Source organism: Megascapheus bottae, chromosome 19, assembly GCF_031878675.1.
Source record: "Megascapheus bottae isolate mThoBot1 chromosome 19, mThoBot2.hap1, whole genome shotgun sequence".
Taxonomy (NCBI): Eukaryota; Metazoa; Chordata; class Mammalia; order Rodentia; family Geomyidae; genus Megascapheus; species Megascapheus bottae.
The window spans coordinates 34,623,107-34,647,899 of record NC_143527.1 but is presented as its reverse complement, the minus strand read 5'-3'; the positions used below and the strand labels follow the sequence as shown (position 1 = coordinate 34,647,899).

Here is a 24,793-nt window from a genome sequence, read left to right as displayed (position 1 = left end):
CTACCACTTGACACACAACTCCACTTCTGATTTTTAGAGTTGTTAATTCAAGACAAGAATATCACACATAGGGCTGGGAATTTGGCCTAGTGGTTAAAGTGCTTGCCTAGCATGCACGAAGACCCGGGTTCGATTCCTCGGTACCACATATATAGAAAAAAGCCGGAAGTGGTGCTGAGGCTCAAGTGGTAGAGCTCTAGCCTTGAGAAAGTCCAAGGACAGTGCTCAGACCCTGAGCTCAAGCCCAGGACTGGCAAAAAAAAAAAAAGAGTATCACAGACATTCCTGCCTGGACTGACTGCAAAGCCCAAGCCCAATCCTCCGATCTCAGCCTTCTAAATAACTAGGATTATAGACAGGAGTAAGCCATTGGTGCCAGTTATGTCACTACTATTTATACGTGTCACTGATCATGCAATAGATGCATTACTGTCCTCCTAATCTTCTAGTCACTGAAGGGGTGTGAGACACCTGCAGAAAGTGCCTTTGTGAGTAGCAGTTCCCAAACCACCTCCTTTTAGACAACACGTGTGCTGTTAGACACTGTCTGCACCATTTGTGTTTTCATACACTGCAGGATGTGTGACCCTGGATTCAAAACATCACTCAGAGCAGAACTATTGTTATTTAAATCTATCACCTCACCTTTTAGAAAGATATGAACATAACCACTTGCTACTTTGCAGAACCATGAACGTTCCCACACTGTGCATTTCTACATTAGTACTGATATATAGCAGAACTCTCTGCTCACGTCTATTTACATGAAACCTGTCACTTCAATGCCTGTTCCCCACTAGTTCCAAAGAATTCAGAAGGAGAACCTTAACACTTTTTAAAAGTAGTTTTGAAGATAGTAGAACAGAAGTAAGCCTAATTAAGGCTAAGTCCTTCTTACTTTTGGGGGGCGGGTCAGTTGTGGGGCTTGCACTTGGAGCCTGGGTGCTATCCATGAGCCTCTTTGTGCTCAAGGCTAGCATTCTACCACTTGTACCACTCACAGTTTTTGAGTGGTTAATAGGAGATATGATCTCATGGGGACTTTTCCCTGGGCTGGCTTTGATCTGTGATTTTCAGATCTCCACCTCCCCAGTGGCTAGGATCACAGATGTGAACCACCAGCACCCAGTTGCCTTACTACTTTTAATGGAAAGATCAGATTTGATGAGTTTCCTGGCACAGAAGAGGGCATCGATCTAAACATAAGAGGTATTTTTTTCCACCAGTAATGGGGCTTGCACTACAGGAATCATGCTTAGTGTTTTTGCTGAAGGCTGAAGGTCTACCATTTCAGCCCCATCCCTACTGCTGGCTTTTTGTTTTTTGGTAGGTTAATTGGAGAAACGAGTCATAGATTTATCTGTCCAGCTAGCTTCAGATCATGATTCTCAGATCTCAGCCTTCTGGGTAGCTAGGATTAGAAATGTGAGCCACTCGTGCCTTGCTCAACATCATACATAAGTGTAAGGACAATAAAGTAATTGCTAAGAACACCCTAATATAAGCTCCCAAATTGAGCAACCTGTGCATCTATGCAGCGGTGAATGCCAAATAAGGTAAAAGGTACAAAAATTGGTGTGTGCCAGGTGCTATGGCTCACGCCAGTAATCTTAGCTACTCAGGAGGCTGAGATCTGAGGATTGTGGTTCAAAGCCAGCCCGGTCTCACTAAAGACCGTGAGACTCTTATCTCCAATTAACCACCAGAAAACCAGAAGTGGCACTATGGTTCAAGGGGTAGGGCAGTATCCTTGAGCTGAAGAGCTCAGGGACAGCACCAGGCCCAGAGTTCAAGTCCTATGACTGTCAAAAAAAAACCCAAAACCCAACAACTGGCATGTGTGAGTTTGTCTCCTCACATATATGCATACATGTCCTGCTCTCCTGCTGAGGTTGGCAGTTCAAGCCATATCTCCTTTAGCAGCACAATGCAATGATAATGACTACTTACTTCATGTCACAGCCCAAAAAAGTTGACTGGTATCTGCCCAAGTGTGGCCTCTAGAGCTTTCAACACCTGCACCCTCATTTTCACTATTTCACATGATTTTCACAAGTATACATTATCATTTACAAATCTGTGACCAAAGGAAGTACAGATTAGGCAGGTGGTAAACTTAGTCATGGTGGCAGTCATGGTGGTGGTGTTGATTGGTGGTGGCAGGAGTGGTGGTGATGGGATGTGTGTTAAATTTAACAAAATCATGTTTCATATACAGAATTGTCCTGGAAGTTGAATGTACAAGTTTGTTATGCTGAGCCATTTGATTAAATTTAACCACAGGAAACTCTTCCAAGTCCTAATGAAGCAGCAATTACATCTAAAAAGGGAGCCAAGCCAAAAAACATTCTTTTCCAATATCTCTTTCAAACATTACACTACAATATAAGCTCCATGGTTTTCATTTCACTTCAGTACCAGCTCTCTGAGCTATTGGAAAACATGTTAAACACAAGACCGGGAGTGGTCCAGCAGTGAGTCTGTGACAGAAGGGGCTACCAGTTTCACCTACATTTCTCTACACAGATGTGCTCTCAAGTACAAATGCATGTATACATGCATAGCATCTACCTTAGTATATTTAAGAACACCACACGTATGTCTTCTTTAAAGAAAGACAATAAAACTCAGAAAACCATCGTTACTGAGAGGAAAATTTGAATTAGAAATCAGTTCAACCACTCATGGCTTTCGTCTACACTTTAAATTTGACTTTATGTGATAGTTTAAGATACAGATTACACAAAACAGACTTTGAAAGTTAAAATCATTTTTCCATTTAGAAATGAAAGATCCTTTGTTTTCTGCTTCTAAACAAACTTGAGAGATGAGCATTTTTCTTCTTAAGAGATGTTATTTCATTCATGGTATCATCACTAAGATAAAGCAAATTGTTTTGACTACTAAAGATGTTACAGTTATCCCAAACAACCTGGACGCAGAATGGGACGCAAATGTCTCTCCAGGCTTTCAACATCACATTTATCCCACGTGATGGAGCTTTTCAGCATAATAATGCAGTGGCCTGGGACACAGGAGACAGAGAAATAATGTCAACAGCAATTCTTCACATTTGGATCTTACCACATCAAGTGCAAATAGTGAACTTAAACATGAAAATGCAATTTGCTCCTGCTCAAGTATACATTTTTATCTCTTATGGAAGTAAAAAAAACTCCACACTCATTTCCAGCGCCTCAAGGTAAAGAGGATGGCATGTATCATAAGGGCAGAGAATGTCTGAAGGATTTAGAAGCAATCTTTTCATAATGCTTCTTGGAGTGAGGAAGTGGAGTTATGAGTTACTCAAAATTCATAAAGATTATTAAGTTTACATCCTCACAGAAGATCTGCCACCAAGGTATGACTTCAGTACACAGTCAGCTTTCTAGCCCCAAAACTATTGAGAAGCTCTATCTGAATCGGGACAATCCATCCATTTTGTGGCATTAGAGCTGTGTCGGATATAATAAAGGTCCTGTCACATTCTAAACAAAACAACGACAATGACAAAACAAATCGCTTTCAGTGGAAGGAGCCTGCAGTATCTGCACTGAATTCATGACACTATCCATCAACATTCCTTCTTGTAAGTGATTTTAACAGGTAAGTAAGTTCCTATTTCAGCAAGTTGCCTCCAGATTATCAACTTGTGTGTTTGTGCCTGCTGGGCTATTTGAATGATTACCCTATCCCCTAAAGCCCTCAGCGAGGACAAATTCTGCACCCAAGGCAGTGACCCCTTGTGATGAGGAAGCTTCCTCACCACTCAGCTTTCTTGCTTGATGAATTTCAACCTTACAGCTCATCTGAACAGAGCCTATGGGCTTCATGTTTTTCCTTCTTACTTTTCGCTTAAGTCTATGGGAAGTTATGAAACATATTTTTCTAGTCCTCCCAGGAGCAAGGCCAGGTTCACAATTTTGACCTTGGAAACACAGCAGTGCTACAAAGCCAGACCACGAGACAGAAGCGAGTATTAGTGCTTTCTGTCTGACCTCCACAAACCATTCCATGGAGCATGGAGCAATGTTACTGATGGGAAATGACAAGAAATGGATCACTGAGGGCAGGGAGGAGGAAAGGGAAATAATGAGATTTAATCACGTAAAAATGTCATAGGCACACAGCTTCCTCGAAGCAAAACTGCCTATCATAGGTGAGAACAGGAATCCTCTTGAATCCCCACCCCCATCTCCAATGTCTAATGGAGCTGCCTAAACAATTCTTTTAATCAGATTAAGTTATAGGATTCATCACACACTCAGAGATTCTCAATTTCTCATCATGTCAATGCATTCCCCCCGAAATGACTGTTTGTTTTTTTAAAGCAAACATAGGAAAACGTCTATGCATTAGACAGATGTCTGACATGTGTAAGAAGCAATCCCAGGAACATGAGAGCTCATAGGAAAGACTGTCACAGACTAATTAAGGACACTGCTGCCAGAAAAGGAAGGCTGACCCTGCAGTCTTATTTACACAGCTTCCAGCCAGAGGGCTGTGAAGTGGAGCCCCAGTGTGGGCATTTCTATCTGAAACCCAAGGGCACCTGCATTAGCGAAACGGGGGTAAATGAATCCCTTTGCTCAGGGATGGAAGAGGAGACACAAACACTTCAATTATCTTGGTATGGAATACAAGTGGTGACTCTTTTTGCATTTAACTTCACAATATCCAGTTAGTTACCTTTCATTTGTTTATTTATTTTTTGCACTGCACTCTGCATTCAGTTATAAGGAGGACATTTTGAAGCAAGAACAATAAGCCTTTAGACAGAAGGTAGTGATTCAAAAATTGCAAAACTTCAGCTTTCAAAAATAGCCTAAGTGACCTCTTGCAGTACTCTGACCACTCCACAGCAAGCGGGAGGCAACCCCTGTGAAGAGCGAATTCTGGCAAAGTTCTCTCTTCACAGATGATGCACAGCTTAAGCTATAATGAGTTTTTGGGTTACAAATGCTGAACACATTAATATTCCTTGATGATAATTATCACAGTATAAGCACCTTTCCCAATGTGAGCAGCATAAAGCAACTGAAGCAGCATTTTTACTACATTTGAAACAAGCTGGAAAATGGGATTTTCTACTCTTATAACCTGAGGTCAACCTACATCAAGCATTGCATATTAAACACACCTATGTGTGGAGCCTATCTCACCACTATCTCCCTCTGCTTTGTGTACAGGAGGAACCACCTCTGTGATCCATTCCTTCTTATAAGAGTCTTCATCTCAAAACACAAAATATTTCCACCCCTTCACAATGAAATCTTTCGTTTCTGCTTAGGAGAATAAAACCAGTAAGCCGAATTTGACAGATGAGATGAATCTCTGTACAGTCTGAATGAATTCTGTGGTCACTAGCTGCATGTAAAGCAGGAAGAAAATTAACTGTAGACTCTAGCAAATTGGCTCCTAGAAGAGGCAAACTCACACTACATACAAATCTGGACAACCTACTAGCCTTTCTCTTTACATCTTCACGATTAGAGTAATAATCTTATGAAGTATTGAAGTGTTATGTGAATTCTAGCCCACTATTATGATGAGAGTAATAGAATTAGCATTGCATTTATTATTGATATTTCCATATGGGATTAATGCAAACCAACATTTCATTCCAGATTAGAAGAATTATTGCTACTTGGATAACAACTACCAAATATTGTAAAAAAAAATCACAAAGAATAGCCAATTAGGAGTCAGAACATTTTATATGATGATATCCAATATGCAGCATTTGTCCCAGCAAACCCAAAGCTAATGCTGAAAAGATTGTTTTAACACCAAATTTAATTTGATAAAGTGAACTACATAAACTATAAATTGATTTTTTCCTTCTTCCTTGCTTTTCTCCAATTCAGTGAAAGAGAGAAAATATAAACCTCTCTTTAAAAAAAGCAAACATGATATCATGACATCTTTATACTCTGTGCAAATACTTTATACTCTGCGCTGTGCAACAGCACTTTTGACTTAATTGTGACAAACATGAAAATCAGTTTGAATTCTTCATTCAAAGACAGGGAATTGATTTAGGTATTTTGTTGGTATAAATTTGCTGAACTCAGTTGCACTATATTAGCTGCACTTCCTTTAGGAAACATTCCATATTACAATTGTTTCAAGTTATCTAACATAATTATTACTTATATGCTGTGAAAAGGTCTTAAAATTCTATTTGAACAGACTATAGGGTTATGAGGGTTGAATGTTTCACAGTGCTATTAGCTTATTAAACACTATACACTAAGAGCCATGAAGGCTTGATATTCAGAGCTCGCCTATTTTATCTTTTCAGCTTAAGGCTTGTGCTCATTTATCAGTACATGGATGCATTGTTTAAAGTCCTCAACTGCTACCAAATAAATGGGGGTTAGGGATCCTTTTTGAGTATAGAAATGAATGAAAACCTATGTGGTTTTATTATACAAAATTTACTTTATTGTGGTTGAAAATAAAAAATCCATAAAGATTTAAAAGGCTATTTTTAAGTAATATATGAAAGCTTATGTGTACAAATAGAAGGATGCAACATTTAGATATGATTCAGCACAATATAAACAAACCAAACAGGGCAACAGATAGCAAAACATATATAGTCATCCAAAATTGGAATCTTATCTCAAACACACATCATATAACAAGAATACCCATCAAGTTTGTTGCTTTTAATCATAACGTTGTTGTCATTTGACTTATTGGAAATTATTTGTAGTTAGTTATTTGGGGAGTTAGTATTATTTTTTGCAAGAATTATATTAACTATTTCTCACTAAATTATGTCCTTCATTAAAATTATTCATGATGTTTTATCCTTCTACAGTGGGTAGAAAGTAAGAATTTTCCCTGAAAAGGTATTTCTCTTCTCAAAGAAATAAAATATAGCCTAATTTAAAGAAAAATCCCTTTCCACTAGAAACCTGCGGAGTGAGCATTTATTCAGTATACACTGTAACAATGATTATCTGTCCTTCTAGTTCTCAGTGGAGACCCTTGCTTTTGAGAATGTCTTGTGGTGACTTACTAAATTCAAGCTATTTCAATTAGTATTACTTCACATTAAAAATTAATTGAATTACTGAGTGGATTAAGGTTTAAATTTCAATTCGACCGTACATGCAGAAGAAATGACAGCTAAAAATCAATGCTCTTTGGCATACAATCGGATGTATACATGGTCAGATAGTGTGGGACTGGCGTCATGGCCCAGCAGTTTTAAAAGACTTGATAGTTCAATTGAAGGTGTGTCAGTTCTAATTGTAGAATTTAGTTTGAATGCTGCACAGCAGTCCTGCTGTAGAGAAAAACAGAGCAGCTGCCCAAGAATTTGAAAAACAAACTACAACAAACAGACACAGGTACTGCCACTAAAACAGGGGATTAATAATCATTGCATATGTACATAAAGCTATCCCAAGCCTAACATCTTGTTCACAGTTTTGTTCAATAAGAACACCCAATCTCTGTGTTCAATCCACCTTACTTATTAGTTACTGAGTAAACAAGAGTTGGCAGGTATGAGGAAATTAGCTAATTACATAAAGAGAAAGAAAAACTACAAATGTGTACAATATTTATAATGGCTTCATGTTTTAAAGGAATCTGAGAAGGGTGAAGATGCAGATCATGTCTTTACAGACAGCTATTAGCTTTTCTCTTCAATGAATTATATGAGATGGGTAGCTGTTGATCATCCAGACTGTAGTTTTTATAACATCTGCACAAGGTGTACATCACTTTTCTTCACAATCATTTGATTCTTTTAACACGAAGAAGATAAGGGACGCTATAAACGAAGTCAGCAACATCAAGTAGCATCAACAGAGAACCACAAAGCCACCCAGGACATCAGGGTTTAGAATTGAATGGTGATTAGTATGTGCCTAAGAGGGGGAAAAAATGATGTTAGCAGCATTCCTTGCGATTCCCCTCTGTGGTGCACCACTGGCCAACAGCAAGTTTGGCAGCAAGGGAGTAAAGAAGATGGGAAGTAATCATAACAATAAAAAGAATAATCTGGCGCAAATGGACCCCGAGGTGTAGTAGTTCTCCCTGTACAACCATCGCCCTTCGCTGCAATTTACTGAGGTTGCTTCATTCCAATACAGCATGCAAAGGGCAGTGTGCGACATGCACTAGCTTCATGGGTAGATGTGGCTGAGACCACTCCAGTGGGAAGGGCATGGCCACCAAATCACACTGTTCAAAAGTGAATGAGGTTGGGGCTGGTGAAACCTGCATACATTGCGGTGATCAATCTTGAGAGGAGAGGGAGGGAAATTCAGGGTAAAAGTTTAAAGATAGTCCAGATGACTCTGAATAAAAGCATCCTTTTAGAGGTATAGCAACTTGTACCTTTAATAAAGGGCAAGGATGAAGTATATGGCATTTCCTGTTTGGAAAATGTAAAAAGAGTTTTCTCTCTCTCTTTATTTTTGTCTTTCCTATTTTTATACGCCATCGTCTGGACTGAAAAGGTGGTATTAAGTGAAGAGTCATCACATCACATAGCAAATTCAAACTCCTGTATTTAAAAGAGAGGGTGACTGATTTTTCTCATTCTCGCCTACTGAAGTTGGAAGTCAGTCAGTCGACTGCTTAAAAGAAGATGCTGAAGCAGTGTGTTCAGGGGGAAAGAAGAGACTGCTTCCCCACCAAGGATCATTGAGTATGTCATTGGTTAATTCTTGCTCTATGCTCCTCATTAGCATTGCTCTCAAGTTTCTGGTTATCATATCCGAAATATTAAGACATAATAACTACGAAGGTGAAGATAATTGGATATTAACCAGAACATACTTGACTGGGCAGGAGGTAGAGCCATGCTTAAACTAATCCTGAAATATATTAATCACCAATTAATGAAAGGGTTTCAAATTCATTTTCTATTATGGAACACCTCTGAGTATCTAAGCTTTTTCTAACAAAATGACTTGGAATAACTGGGTAGAAATAAGAAATACAGCCATCTGATGATGATTTGAATTAATTCTTCACAGCCTGTTGTCTAGTAATTGTAGAAAGTACAGTTAAAGCCAGTACAATGTCTAGTGGGAAGAAGGGACACTTTTCAAAGTTCAGTGGCCCTTGTTGAAATTCCAAATGTATCCCTTTCAATGGCAGAACTAAATATTTCATCGGAGAGTTGTCATCACATTGTCCAGCCCTGACTGTATTCCACATCTCCACACTAGCAACAGATGCACATTAAAAATAAAAGGCAATTAATGGCAGCCCAGAGAAGCAGAGCAAAGAAATGCCTCACACACAGTCATCAGCGGGTAGGAGGATTAAGTTGATGGATATATGAAGAATTATAATATGTGTCGAGTTGAAACATGTGTACAACTTACTGACATGGGATAAAGAAATGGTAAAGAAACACAAATGAAAAAACAAAAGAAGAAAACATAACAAGGACAAATGGAAAAGAGAAGCCATAACTCTGTACAGTCAAGGAGGCTCTGACACTGGGGAAAGGTGGAGGTGAGGGGACAAAAATGTCTACAAATTACCTACATAAGAGACACTGCTAGAAAAACCCAACTTAACATAAAAAATATGAAAATTTCTAAGTGCATCACTTTCACAAATGGATTCCAATAACTTTTCATATTTAATAGGCACAGTGCCCAGGCACCCTGAGAAAACATTATTTATTAAAAGTATATTTTATTGTTATGGTTAAGGTGTTGTACCGAGGGGCTACCATCTCATGAGTCAGGTACACTTCTCTCATTGGTCAACATCACTCCTTCGTTTCATTTCCCCCGGCTTGCCCTCCCATCCTGCCCATGAGTTACATGGATCCTTATCCACAGAGTGTATACTGAACAACGTGAGTGCACTTGTGAACCCTTCCTCTTTTTCTGGGCCCCTCACAAAAATAACAACAAAAATACACATGTTTCCATTTTCTGTAGTTCATTTCAATAAATAGTATTTTAACTGTTCAGAGAAGTTACACCTTTGTGTTCCTTCCCTGAGGGCATCTGCCTTTAGTCTGATTGTTTGTGTGTGATTACCTAGAGTCCTGTAGAGATTATCATGTCCAGTGAAAAATACATTCTCAAGCCAGAGAAAACAAAGTGAATGAATTCAAATCTAAGAAAGGAACTAAAATGATAACAATTTCCCTGTTTTCTGTCTTGGTGCACTGAATTTGATGCTTCTGTAAGAAAACTTTGTACTGACATTTTGTTGTTGTTGTTGTTATTCTGTTGTTTGTTAACTTTAATTTTAATAACTCTTAAATAAGCACTTGTGGCAGATGAACTCAGCTATGCTGACAAGTAGTCCCTTTCATCAACAATTTTGCCACAGAAATACACAAACATTTCAATGGCTCTTCATTAGCAAACAAATCAACAAGTGATATTTTAATGCATGACTTTATTCCATCTCTGTGGGGACTGTAGTTGAGAGTGTGATATACAGTACAGAGAAAGGAATCATCCCACAATGTCCCAGGGCTCTCTCCATTGAGGACTTCGCAGCCTCTGCTTAAAGAGAGCATTTAATTGACTGATAGACAGTAGCTTCTTTGTTCACAGAAGACAGCAAAGTAATGGCAGCTTGAAAATCGTACCATCTACAGGGTCTCCTGAGACTAGTAACAGGGGGATATGTGTCAGGAATAAATAAATAATCTAATTATTAAGCCACTTCCTGTCAAGTTAACTCCAATTTGTTGGCTTTTGAAGGCAACAAAACGAGGCATTTTTCCTCATTATGCTTCTCTTTTTATACCAGTGGTAATCACAGGCGGATTAAAGGGTGCCTGATTGGTTTTTTTTTTTTTTCCTTTCTTTTTTTTTTGTCAAGGAACTGAGAAGCAGCCAACAGTACAGAAAAACAGAGTTGGGGTTAGAAGAAATTTCATGCTTGTCTCCTTTCCAGCTCCCTAACAGCCCACACGGCTGCCCCATACAGTGCTGCCAGCTGTACAGCAAATGTGTACCCCTCCAACTGAGGCCTACCGGGCCACAGGCGCCATCCTGAGAGCCGTGAGATACCTTGCAATCTTGGCAGGTAGCTACTGCTGTCATAGGCATAATTCTAAAGGTGACCTACGAAACCCCGTCAGCTCACCAAATGCGGCAATGTGAGCAGCTGAAGTTCGACACCCAATCTCCATATTGGCTCCCTCTCCTTTGTTTACTGTTATTAATGGTCTTGAAAGTAGGAAATAACCTATGAAAATAGGCCATCAGAGACCTTTTCTATGGCTGGATAGGAATCGATCCTGTGGAAATAGGTCACGAACTGTAAGTGTGATGTGTGTTTGGGCATGCATGGGTGGGGAATGTGCTGTGAATATGTGTGTGTGTGTGTGTGTGTGTGTGTGTGTGTGTGTGTGTCTGCACGCAAGGACGTGGGGGGGTGTTCTGTTTTATTTATTGCTGGTGACTTTCAATGTCCTCATTCAGAAATAGTCTACAAGCTTCATTCAAAACCAGATATCTATATCTGAGCATAAACATATCAAACAATGAGCAAAAGAAAAAAAAAGTATAGTCTACAAAAACCCAAGACCGAAGACAAAGTGAGGGCCAGAAGTCATAAGGCTGTGTGGCAGGCAGTCACAGGCCACCCACACATCTGTAGTTGTCTCTCTCTCTCTTCCTAGCCTCCATATGTAGCCCTGAAACAGTTACTCTGCTTGAGAGTGAAGTGTTTCTGAGGCCCCTTTGAAGGGCAATGTGCTTTGAAAAGTAACAAGAAAATGAAGCTTGAATGAGTCTGTGGGCTCAGCCAGGATCCCTCTCCTAGAATCACCCAAGAAAATGTCTCCCAGGCTTTATTGGAGGCTTGTAAATTAGAATCTGTACTCACCGTCACTATTTTCCCTCTTAAATCAAAGCTGCCAGACACAAGCCAAAACACACAGCTAAGGCAAACATGCTGATTTGCCTTTAAATTGCTGGAGAAGAATTAGAAGATAGACCTGAAGATTTTTATCTTACATTGTTTAAGAAATGAGAATCCAAAGAACCAACAGGAGCTCTTTAAACCCCCACCTTTTTCGAAAAAGTCTTCCATTTTTTCCCCCTCTCCTCTTTACTCTTAAATTGTTTTTAGGAAGGCTGGTAATAGACATGGCTTGATAGGTTCCCGTGGTCCTTTTTGCACTCGGTAAACAGCATAGCTATGTTATATTTATGCCTGCGGATGTCCTTTCTGAATACATCTTGAATTTTTGTTAAATTGCGCAGATAATTAAACCCTCTTCATATTTACAGTCTGTTTCATTGGTACCATGAATTCTGTTTTCAGTTACTGTCTGCAAATTCCCTCTCTGAACAATTTCATACTAAGCAATAACACTTCATTTTACATAAGTTTTATCTGATGTCCCCATACAGAGCTGCCAGCTGTACAGCAAATGTGTGGTTCTCAAACTGAGGCCTACCAGGCCACAGGCTCCATCCTGAGCTCTATAAGGCACCTTGCTGTCCTTGGCAAGCTTCTTTTGCTATCACTGTGACCATAGCTCCGCACTGCACACAACTTAAACTCATCTGATTATTAGAATTTGTGGCCCACACTCCATTTTATCCTTTATTTAATCTATCCCCAGATCACACATTTGTTTAAATGTTTTGGCTGGTTTACAAATCATGCAGCCATCTGCACAGTAGGTGTGACACCATTTTTCTTTTTTTTTTAGGCAAAAGTTAACGTTACAAACAAAGATAAAGTCATCTGAAAAGCTTTGGTGTTTGTTATTCTGACTGGTTCACTTGGACCAACTCTAAGAAATAAATAGAATTATCTGTGTAAATCGATGAACATCTATGAAAAACAACACCCAGCAGAACGCCGAGCTTGCTCCATTACCTACGTTAATATCATGACAGCTGAGGAGAGATGACCTGGCCCACTTCTCATCTCTCCTGTACAGATGGCTATTAAAGAGAAAGTATCCCTTTTGTATGGCCCATGTAGAAACCCTTTATGGGCTTTTCAAATAAGCCAGCATTGCCCACGCGAGAGTAGCTTTCTGTTACCATTAAACTGCCCAGATTTCATCTTTTTCAGTCCAGCTCTTGATGAAATAAGCCAGTATGTCGTCATAGTTAACACCAAATGCCTGTTTCTTAAGTCCCCCAAATTTTAGGCTATCAAATAAAGATTTGACTTAAAGTCCAATAGTCTTCTCTGTTCCAGTGATTGTAAATCAAAGCCTCAAGTATCTCAATGGGTAGGAACTCCTTGGGATTACATGATATGAGTGCACATACACATACGGGCACTATTGCAGGTCCAGTTCTATTTATTCTTTCATAAAGAGCTAATGTGAGAAGAGAGATTAAGTGGCAATACAGACTTTCAACCTTTCTTTACAGATCTTAAGATGTGTGACTATTTCTTCTAAAGATATATAAAATCACATATAACTATGGATTTTAAAACATTGCTATAAGTTTTTTTTTTGTATAATCTATTAGCAAGAATATTCACTCTGAAATGTTTCAGTCTGGGACAGTGAATGTCAACCAAAAAAATAATGAAGACAACTCACAGATGACTCTCCACTGAATGCCTTTTGCTATCTGGAGGATCAACTACATTGCAGAATACATGAATGCCACTTGCTAGAAGAACTGACTAAAGTTTACTACACTCTTCTAGACTGATTCATGTATTCTTTTTGTTTTAGTATCAGTGATATATCACATGTGTAACAGCACATAGGGTGTATATCTTCTTATCTGCATAACTGAAGTGTTAAGTCTCTTTATGTTATTCTACAAATAATCATTGCTAAAACAAAGGGATCTAAATAAAAAGTCAACCTTTACATTTCAGGCTAGCTATTAGTTATCACTCTAAATTCTAATTTGTCTTCTGCAAAAGATTAAAACACTTTTCTTCCTCAAATGCCTTTGACCTCTTTAGGGTATTTTCTGGACCACTGTTAGAGAATAGTTCTATATTTGTCCTGTCTACTCATGGAACAAGACAATCCATCCAGATGCGGTGGCTCACGCCTGTAATCCTAGCTTCTAAGCAGATTTTTCGAAGTAATTCTCGCAGAAATGGTTTGTACCCATATTCCTTCTTATTTTCTATCCATGGGCCTTTAGAGAGAAAACTGAAAGTGGCCCTGGTTATGTCCTGACTACATGTCCTCCAAAGTTTATGGGGACAGTAATCAATTCCAAGGATAATGGCCTTTCTCCCCTTTGATCATTTCTTTGTCAAGCTGACTGGCCTTCCATGGTGAGCGGACTGCTGGTTGTCTATCACCAGCCACTCACAATTTGCTCACTATGTTTCATGAGACAGTTGTTTGTGGCTGTTTGGAACACATTTGTCTCTTTGGGGATTTCTGTTCTAGTTGCAATGCCAACCTCCATAGTGAACAAAATTTCTTTCTAACTAAAATAGATAATTAGAGGCTGCTAATTATTGGTCAAGAATTATCAGAGTGAAAAAATTAAGCTTGATCTCATAAATAGTTCTTGGCAATGTGGTCTCTTTATATTATCTCATGCCTAACAGCCCTTCACTCAGAGCACTTACAAATTTACTCTATGGCTGTGGAGCCTCATAATTTTATATGAGGCAGTCCCCTCACTGGGTTGAATACATTTTGAGTCTCTGATTTACATCTCCAGTTATTATTATCTCCACTAAATAATAGTAATGTCAGAAAGCCCAAAGAAGAAAGTAACAATACATAGTTATAATGGGAAAATAGATAAAATGAATATAAATAAAAAGACATAATCCATGATGCTTTCTTTTCTGACTCTTGAGTCAAAACCAATGTTACTAATATGAAAGGAACAAAGGAAGACAAGAAAAATCTTCGATATCTGCACAGACATAAAATAAAAGGGGGGAGAAATCTTTTCTCTGGGAGATGCTGTTGAAATGTTTTGCAGCTGTGTGTGTGTGTGTGTGTGTGTGTGTGTGTGTGTGTGTGTGTGCAAAAGAAATCCCCTGATCTGGGATGATTTCTTACTGAAACCCTGTCAAAATATGGTGTGTAGTGATGCTTTCCTTCATTTTCTTTAATAGAAATAAGCTAAACCACTGGTGTATTTTTACTGAGTAATTACTTCTGCAACTTAGGCCATGTGTCCATCCATACCTAGCTGCAAAATGGTACTTAAGAAGACGAGCACCTCCCACAAGTACATGTTGCAAACACTGATGGCTTCCGGTTCACAAATGTAACTGGCCAATCGTCTGAAATCAGACTGTCCAGAAAGAAGGCTAGATGTCATTTAAAACTGCACACAAATTTGCATGATCCACAGAAATAAATGCAAATGCTTTAGTTAAAGAAAGAATTTAAAGTTACACCTCACTGGGTCATCTGCAGATCTGTTTCTCCATCAGGTGACATAATCCCTCCTGTAGACTGATTGAAATGTAAAACAAAATCTGTAAAAACACTATCTCCCCTCTTAGCAAAAAGAATAAGAGGCTTTTCAGATAGTCCCTAATCCCTCTTTCCTTGCTAAATGTCTAGTTGAGATTATTTTTTGATTAGACAAAAAACACATACAGATACGCAATCTAAAAATATCTACCCTCAATGGAGGTATTTTAGCCAACAAAATAACACTGCCTGCCTCATTTGAAAGACTGAGTTTCACACTGGGATTTTAAAAAAGGGATATCTTAGCCTCAGTGACACCCTCCTGTTTCACATTCTCTTTCTCTCTCTAGATATTAACAAGGTGAATGGAGTTTAAGAACTTGGATGCCTGGTCAACAGATAGAATAATTTAATGGATGCTAGTCATTTGTTGAGGCCTCAAGTGGAAAAAAAACCACATATTTATTATTAAAAATAGCATGAGTAGTAAAAAAAAATAAACACATTAAAAAAAACAGATTCTGTGAGAAGAAATAGAATTAGCTTATCTGATGGAAGGTGAATTGTTAAATGTTCAGTTCCCAAGAGGAGATGGGTTTCAAATTAATCTAACAGAAGGTAAAGGAAAAATTTGGAAACCTCTAATGATGCAACAGATATAAGATAAACACAAAGACAAGGGTATAAAGCAAGTTAAAAAGATGTTGTCAGAATGAGTTATGAATATTGTGGGGCAAAGTGATAGTGAACTTGGAAAAAAAAACCCTCTCTTACATTCAATATTCAGTCCAGATTCTACATGAACCAGATAACATTGCTATGGTAGTGAAAAAATATTCAACTTGTTCTTCTGGGTATGGGAATAAATAACAAAGAATAAAGAATAAGAATAAGGAATTTGAACAGAGCGAATTAGAACCAAGACCCACAAAGCTTTGCCAACTGTACCGTAAATTGTAAACTTTTACTGAAATTCATATAAAACAGACTGACAATCAGCACCAAATGATGATCAAAAGATATACAGTTAGAAAATACGATATTTAACAAGAACAATTCAATTTTGCTAACTCCTCCCATCTGAAAAGCAAATTTGCAAGTTTACCATAAAATATTTTTCAGAATCATAAACCAAATGCAATTTGTAAGGGAAAACATTATTTGAACTCATCTTAGGTATTGCTATTGTCTTCTGAACACTAAAGTCTGTCAATGTGATTCTGTCATATTGAAGAATATGCCTTTTAAGGCATAACAAAGTTACTAATAATATTAGTGCTTAAGTAAAGAGATAAAGGAATCAATATTTCAGCAGTTATGTATATGCTCCTTTTCACACAATTAAGCAGTTAGTCTTTTATAAGCAATAATCCACCTAAAGACCCATCATTTGAAAACTACAAAGCAAGTCCTATTGAAAACTATTAATCAATTTTCCAGCATGCTTCTGAATTTATCTTCATTAATTCATACAAAAACATTGTGAGTTTTTATGGCTGGTTGCAATGATCGGCAATGACATCCAGAGCAGCCATTCCTTATACTGAGTATTCTTACATTACTTCTCATTATTGTGTAATAAAAATTGTTTTTTAAGCAAATTCAGAGTCTAAAATGTTGAATTCTTATTCCTGTCATGTCAAGTTTCATATTAGGAGAAAAGGTTATTTCATAATTATTTATGGAATTATCACACACCATGAATAAAGTATGAAATAAAAATCTATTATTGCAAGACAAACACAAATGAGTAACAAAAATAGCACAAAGTAAAATCAATTGTCATTTCACTAGAAGAAAAAGATCTGCTTGATAAAGTTTAATTGGCTAGTAAAACTCTTAATGTTATTACTAAGTGCTTATCAGATTAAAATCATAGGCAGTAACCCCTGAGGAGTTAAAAGAAAATAGGACAATATGAATAAGTGAAAAAATATCCTTTAAAGTTCTATCCCATGTAATAATTGCAAAAAAAAAGTCTTAAAAATATTGGTCTGGAGTGACTTCTGAAATCTTTTCCCAAACCACTTTTATAAAGATGTATTGAAAATTTGGGAGGGAATAAAAAATGATTACTGAATTCTTTGCATGATCTTTATTGTTATAATTATTTCCAGGCTGTTAAAACCATACATATAAAACTATTTTATGGCAATTTAAATTATTTATGTTCCCCTATCACAAAAAATCTCCACCTTAGATTTTGATACAAACATGCATGAGTAACACACAGCAGTGCCATTACTGTAATAACTTCTGAAATTAAAACCTGTCTAAAACTCTACGGAAAGCTAACATCCAGTTCATTAACCATTCCTGTTAGTTTTCAATAATGCAAAAATGATTAGAAGTTTAATTTGTTAATCACCTGTGTTTTGACTGGCAGCAGATATATAATCCTCTGCAGAAGTCTAAACTAGCCCTTGCAGAAAATAAAATGTGTTAATGCCTTATCAGATCTAATAATAGAAATAAAAAAAATCAATCATGCCTAGGTAACCCATTGATGGTTGAACAATTAATTCACCTTTAATGATGCTTAATTATATAGGCACTAATGTACAAAAGCAGGCGAAAAATCTATCCGCAATAAGGAATAGAGAGTCACTCACCAATCATGTGATTTGCGACATGAACCTGAATGTCCCATTCATTGTAGAAAACCATCTGACACTTGATGCACTGATAGGTCTTCTTCTGAGAAAACAAGTAGAAACAAAATTACTTAGACAGGTGCAGAGTTTTTTTTTTTTATTCCCACTGAAAATAAATAAATAAACCTATACATAATCAACATTATTATGTTTTTTTCTGAATTTCTGGTCTTACTACACTGCTAACTAAATAATTTGGGGCCATTTTGGGCAAGTTCTGCCATGTCTTTATTAGGATCTTCCAGCTGAGTCCGCACGTGAAAGTCTCACTTGCATTTAGGAGAATCAGAAAGACTATACATCCAGGGGACCATTCTATCATTTATTATAGAAATAGAGGTACATCATTATGAAATAATACACTTTTAGAGACTCAAACTTGAAAACAGAAGTTAGTATTTTTTAAAGTTCATAGCATGTGGCTGGGTTTCAGTAACCATTGTCTTTCAATATCAGGCAAAATACCATTTTGACCAAAATAACTGGGTGGTTGCTTCTACATATCTATAACTAAAATAGATTTATGCACATTAGCTTCACTATTTAAAGACCATAGTTTTAAGCCCAAATCTGATTTAGATAGTATTTTAGATGGTACTGGGTTCTTGCATTTAAAATACAAAGAATTTTTATTTTATTTGTACGCAATTTTGTATTCTAAAGGAATCTGTCATATTGTGATGAATATTTTAACACTGTTTCTTTATGCAATAATACTGTTGAGCAGAATTTTTGTTACGAGATCACAATTGAAGAAACTGAGGCTCAGGGAGTTGGGAAGAGGTAACTTTGTGACAGTGTTACACTACTGGAAAGAGAAATGTATTCTCACTTCACTGAGAAAAGCAGGCTTTGCCACTTCCATCTCTATTTTTGAATCCCAGATCATACTAGAGGAACACAATAAATCAAGTATTGACTATGGTTACACTGTCACAAAAATACATTTGTGATTAAATGATATTTACCATCATTAAAAACTATCTTAGAAAACAAATTAAACTAAATGATAGAATCCATTATGAAAAACATAAATGTGATAAAATTATGCCTGTAAAATTCCATTCTGGAAGCTAGATTTCAACCATTCTTACAGAATTATCATTTCATCTGCATTCATGTAAACGTATTTTACTAAGTCTATTAATAGAAAATACCAGTTTGTAAATGACAATGAATGCAGAAGAACTCAAGTCCTTTAGGACCTAAAAAAAAAAATCAAAAGTAAGCACAAAAAATAGTGTAATTTCTCTTAGGATTATAAATGCTATTCAAGTAAGTTTTTTTATATTCTAATTGGCATGATTTAACATAATCTTTTCTTCTACAACCACGAACAATGTTCCTTGCAAACCGCAGCAAGTACAGACCTATTTCCACTGGAAGCTGTCTAAATAATCTAATGGTTTTTCTACATTAGGCATATTGTGAGTTGAGTGTGCTGAATCTAAATCTAACCCGGCCTTCAAACAGCCTGACAATCATGGAGGATGATTTACTGCACAGAGCTGTTTACAGGATCCTTTGATGGTGACAGATAGAGCAACATGTGTTGTGTAAATAACATCCATCCCCCTTTTCCAACAATATTTCCCTTTAGAACTAGTTAGAAAATATTTCTGACTCCCTGATGACCTACATTATATATTGTTTATTAGCATACTTCGAGCATTATTCCTGATATGTGACCTTGCTGAAAAACAAAGAAACATAAACTTAATGGCTAGTCTTTTCTCTTGTTAGCACAGTAAAACATACAATATGTCGAAAACTGTCTCCAAAAATGATGACTGATGAATATGTTGGTGGAATATACTTGGGGCATTTTTTTCCCTTCTGGTCTAATAATAAAGAATGAAATCACTTGAAAAGCCCAAATAACAAAATACCAGTGCTTACTATCATCAAAATGAATTGACACATTTAAAGATCCATGTAGATAAGTTTTCTTTTACCATTGAAAGAAAATATTTTTGTCACTGCGGGAAACCCAAATCTTAATTCTCTCTACCCTTAAAATAGTATCTAAAATGCTACATGCTATTGTTTTTATTGACAAGGCCATATTCTTGTCTCCATTTGCTGCCAGATGAGATAAAATTCAGTGTGATGAAAGCAATGTGCAGTGATTGTAAAATACTGCAGCTTGAACTTCACCTCTCCTTACTCCTTAGGTTTGCCCAAAACAGTGACTTGCAAATTTGGATGTAGTAAGGGCTTTTTCTTGAAAGCCATGAGCAAAATTCGTTTTAATTTTTATTTAAAAAATATTTCTTTTTAAAAATTCTTGGGTTTCAAGTTCATTTGTTAGGTCATCACTTTTTGAACATTCATACCCCACACATCCCTCATTCCAATGATAGATTCTCAGAAAATATTTGCAAGCCCTTTGCACCATTTTACTTTACTCTTACTTTACTCCATCTTTTGAATAAAGGGACCTTTGAACAGTATCAGTCAGGGAAGAGTACAAGCTCCTGAATTAAATCCATTTCATCTCTGCATGGTCTAGATTAGGAAGGAATCCGTCCTAATTCTAGGCCCAAATCTGCTTTTCTGCTACTGTCAACCATTGGTCCCCAAACTAGATTCTGACTTTAAAGAGCAAGTTGAATCACTTGTCTAAGACAAGAGTTACATTAACTTCCTTTTCAGATTGAAAAAAATGGAGGATCCTGTAAGCGATACTTGGAACACCTTTCCATCTGGGTTACCATTCTCCAAATCAATGTTAAATAAACAGAATCTGAAATGTGGGTCCATGTTCCAGGTGTGACCTGACCCTACAAACGGGGAGAAGTGTCACCTCCCTTAGGACAATTACTTCCATTTATTTAAAAGACAACAACTCAAAAAAAAATCAAGTGAGATCATTTCTTTGAAAAGCAGATAAAAGTAGAAACAGAACTTCCATTGTTTGGGCCCCAGATTGGCCTTTATCAAGCTTAGGTTGTCAATTTACTTGAAATGCTAATTTAGTACAATTTTTAAAAGAGCCTTTTTTTTCATTAGCCTTTTTAAATGTGCTACTTGGGAATGAGATTGTCATTTCCTGATTGTTCTCTTTTGTTTTCTGATACTGATAGATGTAATTATCAAGGATACAACTTTTTCCCAGCACCTCATTATTTTTGATTGATTTTGAGAACAATTTAAATGTGCCTTTTTGACATTCTTGTTTTCAGTTATATTCTGGTTAAGGTACTCAGAGACTTTCAGAGAGGAACATCTCATAAATTAAAAAAAAGATTAAGGATCCTTAATAATGTAAAGTTAAAAAAAATATTCTGATTAACCCTATCGTCTTCCTTTCACTCTATATTCCATTAGTAATTAGATATCACATAATCTTACCAGATAAAATTTCAAAATTGCATCTAATTTTAAAAGTTATGCTTTATGCTTGTAAGCTGTTTGGAAAATTTTAACATCATGAATGAATTAAATAAATCAGTGACCCAGAGTAATCCTAGAAAAGAGGAACAAATCTCAGATGTCATCACTAGAGATGCCTAGTAAATCAACTCTTTCATGTTTAGGTTTTTGGCAAGGTCTTATTATATACTGGGTTTATTTATACACATGATTGTCCTTTCTCTGCTTCCCATGGGCTGGAATTACAGGTCTGCATTATTGGGAGAGGCTACATACATTTCTTTTTTTTCTGAAAGTCGGTAATCAAAGGGTCACAAGAATCTGGATTTGTCGGAAGGAATTGTAGCCCGTATCTATTTGATGAGGGAATGTTTTGTATAGAAGAATAGGAGGGCTAATAAAATTAGAAATTCAGCATTTTTGCAATGTCACATCAAATGATTAAGATTGCCATTCATGCATGGATGCTTAAACTTTGAGGAGAAAGGCTACTGTAAGAAACCCCAGTTCCACCTTTTGATCACTGCAAAGAGAGATGTACCTTAACAATGAATTAAGGTGGTGACAGTGACTGAATCCAAACTATTGAGATTAATGTTATGGTTACTGGAAAAATGGATGTTTTGGGTCTCCTGATGTGATGGGACATGAAGTAAACCACATCAGCAGTTTAAAAAGAAAAATATCTTAGAAAATATATACTTGGATCTGACAAGGCTTTGACACCCGGTAATTCATGTTTAATACCAACATGGAGGAAAGGACAGATACAGAAACTACAATGAGAGACAAAGAGATAGTTAAAATGTCATTCTGGAGAACTGACCAATAGTCTTCAAAAATATCAATACATATCTCAGGGACAAAAAAGATGATGATTATTTTCAGATGACTTAAGAAGATTAATTGCACCTCACCTGGGGATAAATCAGGCATAAAAATGTTTTGAGAAGTGCCAGGATTGGGGTGTTGCCTTGAGGAGGGTTATTTACATACGTAGTTCCAGTTGGCACTGAGCTGAATCCAAACATCCACGTAGCTCCCTCACTCACTAGTTCACACTACTGTTCAGTCTACTGTTCAGCCTCATTCTTCCTAAAACCCTGTTGTCTGCTCAGGGATAGGATTCCCTGGAGAAGGTATCATTTTTTTTTTTTCTGTTGTCAGAGGCTCATGCAATTCAACTTGATGACAAGGAGGAAAATGTGCTAATGAATTTGTTCATAAATCATCCTAGAATTCTATCAACGTAGATGGAGAGTCAGGAATAAAGGGACATTGGAGAACCATAAAAAGGTTTGATGGCAATTGTGGAAATCTAAATATTATCTAGTTACCGCGTGTTATTGGGGATGTAGTGGGAACATTCTCAGATGTGCGAATAGCACTGTAGAGTGTTGTGTTAAGAGATGCATGCAAGGGCTATCAATGTTCCAGAAGTAATGTACCTTCTACCTAGTGAATGTAACTGTAACCCCTCTATGCATTACCCTGAAAATAAAATACAATAAAAAAAGAGATGCATGCAGCATGTTAGAGTAAAGCAGTATGATAGCCTAGTTAATTTATTGAAGAAATCCAGAAAAATATGCATATGAAAGTTATACCTGGATAAAGCAAACATAGTTACCTATTAAGGAAGATTAAATATACTGGGGACCTGTTGAATTTTTGCACAATAAAAAGAGGGAATAAATGGAAAAAAGTAATTCATGGTATGCATACTTTTCATGCTATACCTCACTTGATTAACCCCATATGTCTTGTTCATTTTTAATTCCCCAACACATGCATGAAAATAGTTTCTACTAGGCTAGGTTGTTATAGGTACTCTTACAAAGAGTTTAGATAATTTTGTGAATCATTTTAATACAAATCTCAGGTGTAAGCTTTAAGAAGTCAGAATCATAGGTCACATTCATTTCTGTAATAAACTAACAATCGAGTCTTATAATTATATCATACTTCCAGTCTACATACTTAAAAAATCTACAATACACAAAAGTCCTATGCAACTTTTGTGAGCAGAGAAGGGAGATAGATATAAATCAAAATTTACAGATCAATCAAGTGACTTGCCCCAAGAAAAAACATATTCTGAACACCCTAACCAAGGCTCCCTTTTGCTGGTTCCAGATTTTTAAATTATCTGTTTATTTATTTATTTATTTATATATTTACTTGTTTGTTATCCTTAAGTAGTTGTACAAAGGGATTACAATTCATATCAGTTCATGAGTACAGTGACCTTCAGAAATATTTTATTATCTTTAATTGTACAAAGGAATTGCCATTTGACAAAGCTGTTTATAAATAATATAATACATCTCGATCAATATAAGCTCTTCCATCATTCTCCATGTCTCTGAACTCCAAGCATCCCTTCTGTTTTCCTAGTTTGATTTTCATATACATGCATATTTATGTATACACATATGTATATGTATATTCATATACATATACACACACATTGAATTATGATAGCACTTTCTCATCCCTCTCCCCCTGACCTTCTTCATTGCTCCTCACATTACCTGCTAGATCTTAACACAAGTTATACTCCTGTGATTTATAGGAACATTTACAATTGCATTTTTATGCTTTTGAAAGGTAGCTCTTTTTGGAACTGTGTCGTGTGTTAGTCTTTGAGAATGACAGTGTTGGTGGGGAAAACAGCTTATGTAAAGATAGGAATTATTTCTAACCACTTTGTCCTTAGGCTTCTGGTCCTAGATTCTTTACTAAAATCTCTCCAAAGATTTTTTTTTGTTTTCCATGATCTACAGTTTTTTTTGTCATGCTGTTACTTGTACATTTATATTTTATTTTCCCTAGTCATTAGTAAAATAATATTTTTTCAATTATCTTTTTTTTTTGCCAGTCCTGGGACTTGGACTCAGGGCCTGAGCACTGTCCTTGGACTTTTCTCAAGGCTAGCACTCAACCACTTGAGCCACAGAATCACTTCTGGCTTTTTATATGTATGTGATACTGAGGAATCAAACCCAGAGCTGTATGGATGCTAGGCAAGCACTCTACCACTAGGCCATGATCCTGGCCTCTCTATCCTATATCTTTATTCTCAAAATGTTCCAGCAATTACAAATATTTGTGTCTGACTCTCTTTCACATTCTCCATTCACATATTCCAGAATGTCCATGAGACTGACACATCAGCTTTTCCACCCACCTTCTGTATCTGAACCACCAACTTCCATGCATTTTTTTAAAGTCAGTGTGTCTGCCTGGGTTTTGATTGAGGTGAACTCTTGTTTTATAAGCCATTGGTTTTCTCTTTATTGTTGTCTATCTAAAGTTTCATTGACTAATTTTAAACATTCAAGCAATCTTTTCTTTTTTTGCTTAGATTTGCTTAGAAATTCATCACTCTAAAATTTCCTCTGATCTGGACTATCATTAG

The 24,793-nt window shown here is 36.7% G+C and overlaps 1 protein-coding gene across 4 annotated transcripts in view; it reads right to left on the bottom strand.

Annotated features, from left to right (window-relative positions):
* The window catches only part of Znf521 (zinc finger protein 521), a 283,510-nt gene that overhangs the window by 112,221 nt on the left and 146,496 nt on the right, over window positions 1–24,793 (bottom strand). For 3 of the 4 annotated variants that reach the window (XM_090353315.1, XM_090353312.1, XM_090353313.1), the window contains one exon: window positions 17,956–18,040. In XM_090353315.1, coding sequence (XP_090209441.1) covers window positions 17,956–18,040 — 85 coding nt within the window. The remainder of the gene's footprint in view (window positions 1–17,955; window positions 18,041–24,793) is intronic. The other variant, XM_090353314.1, reaches the window with a different exon arrangement.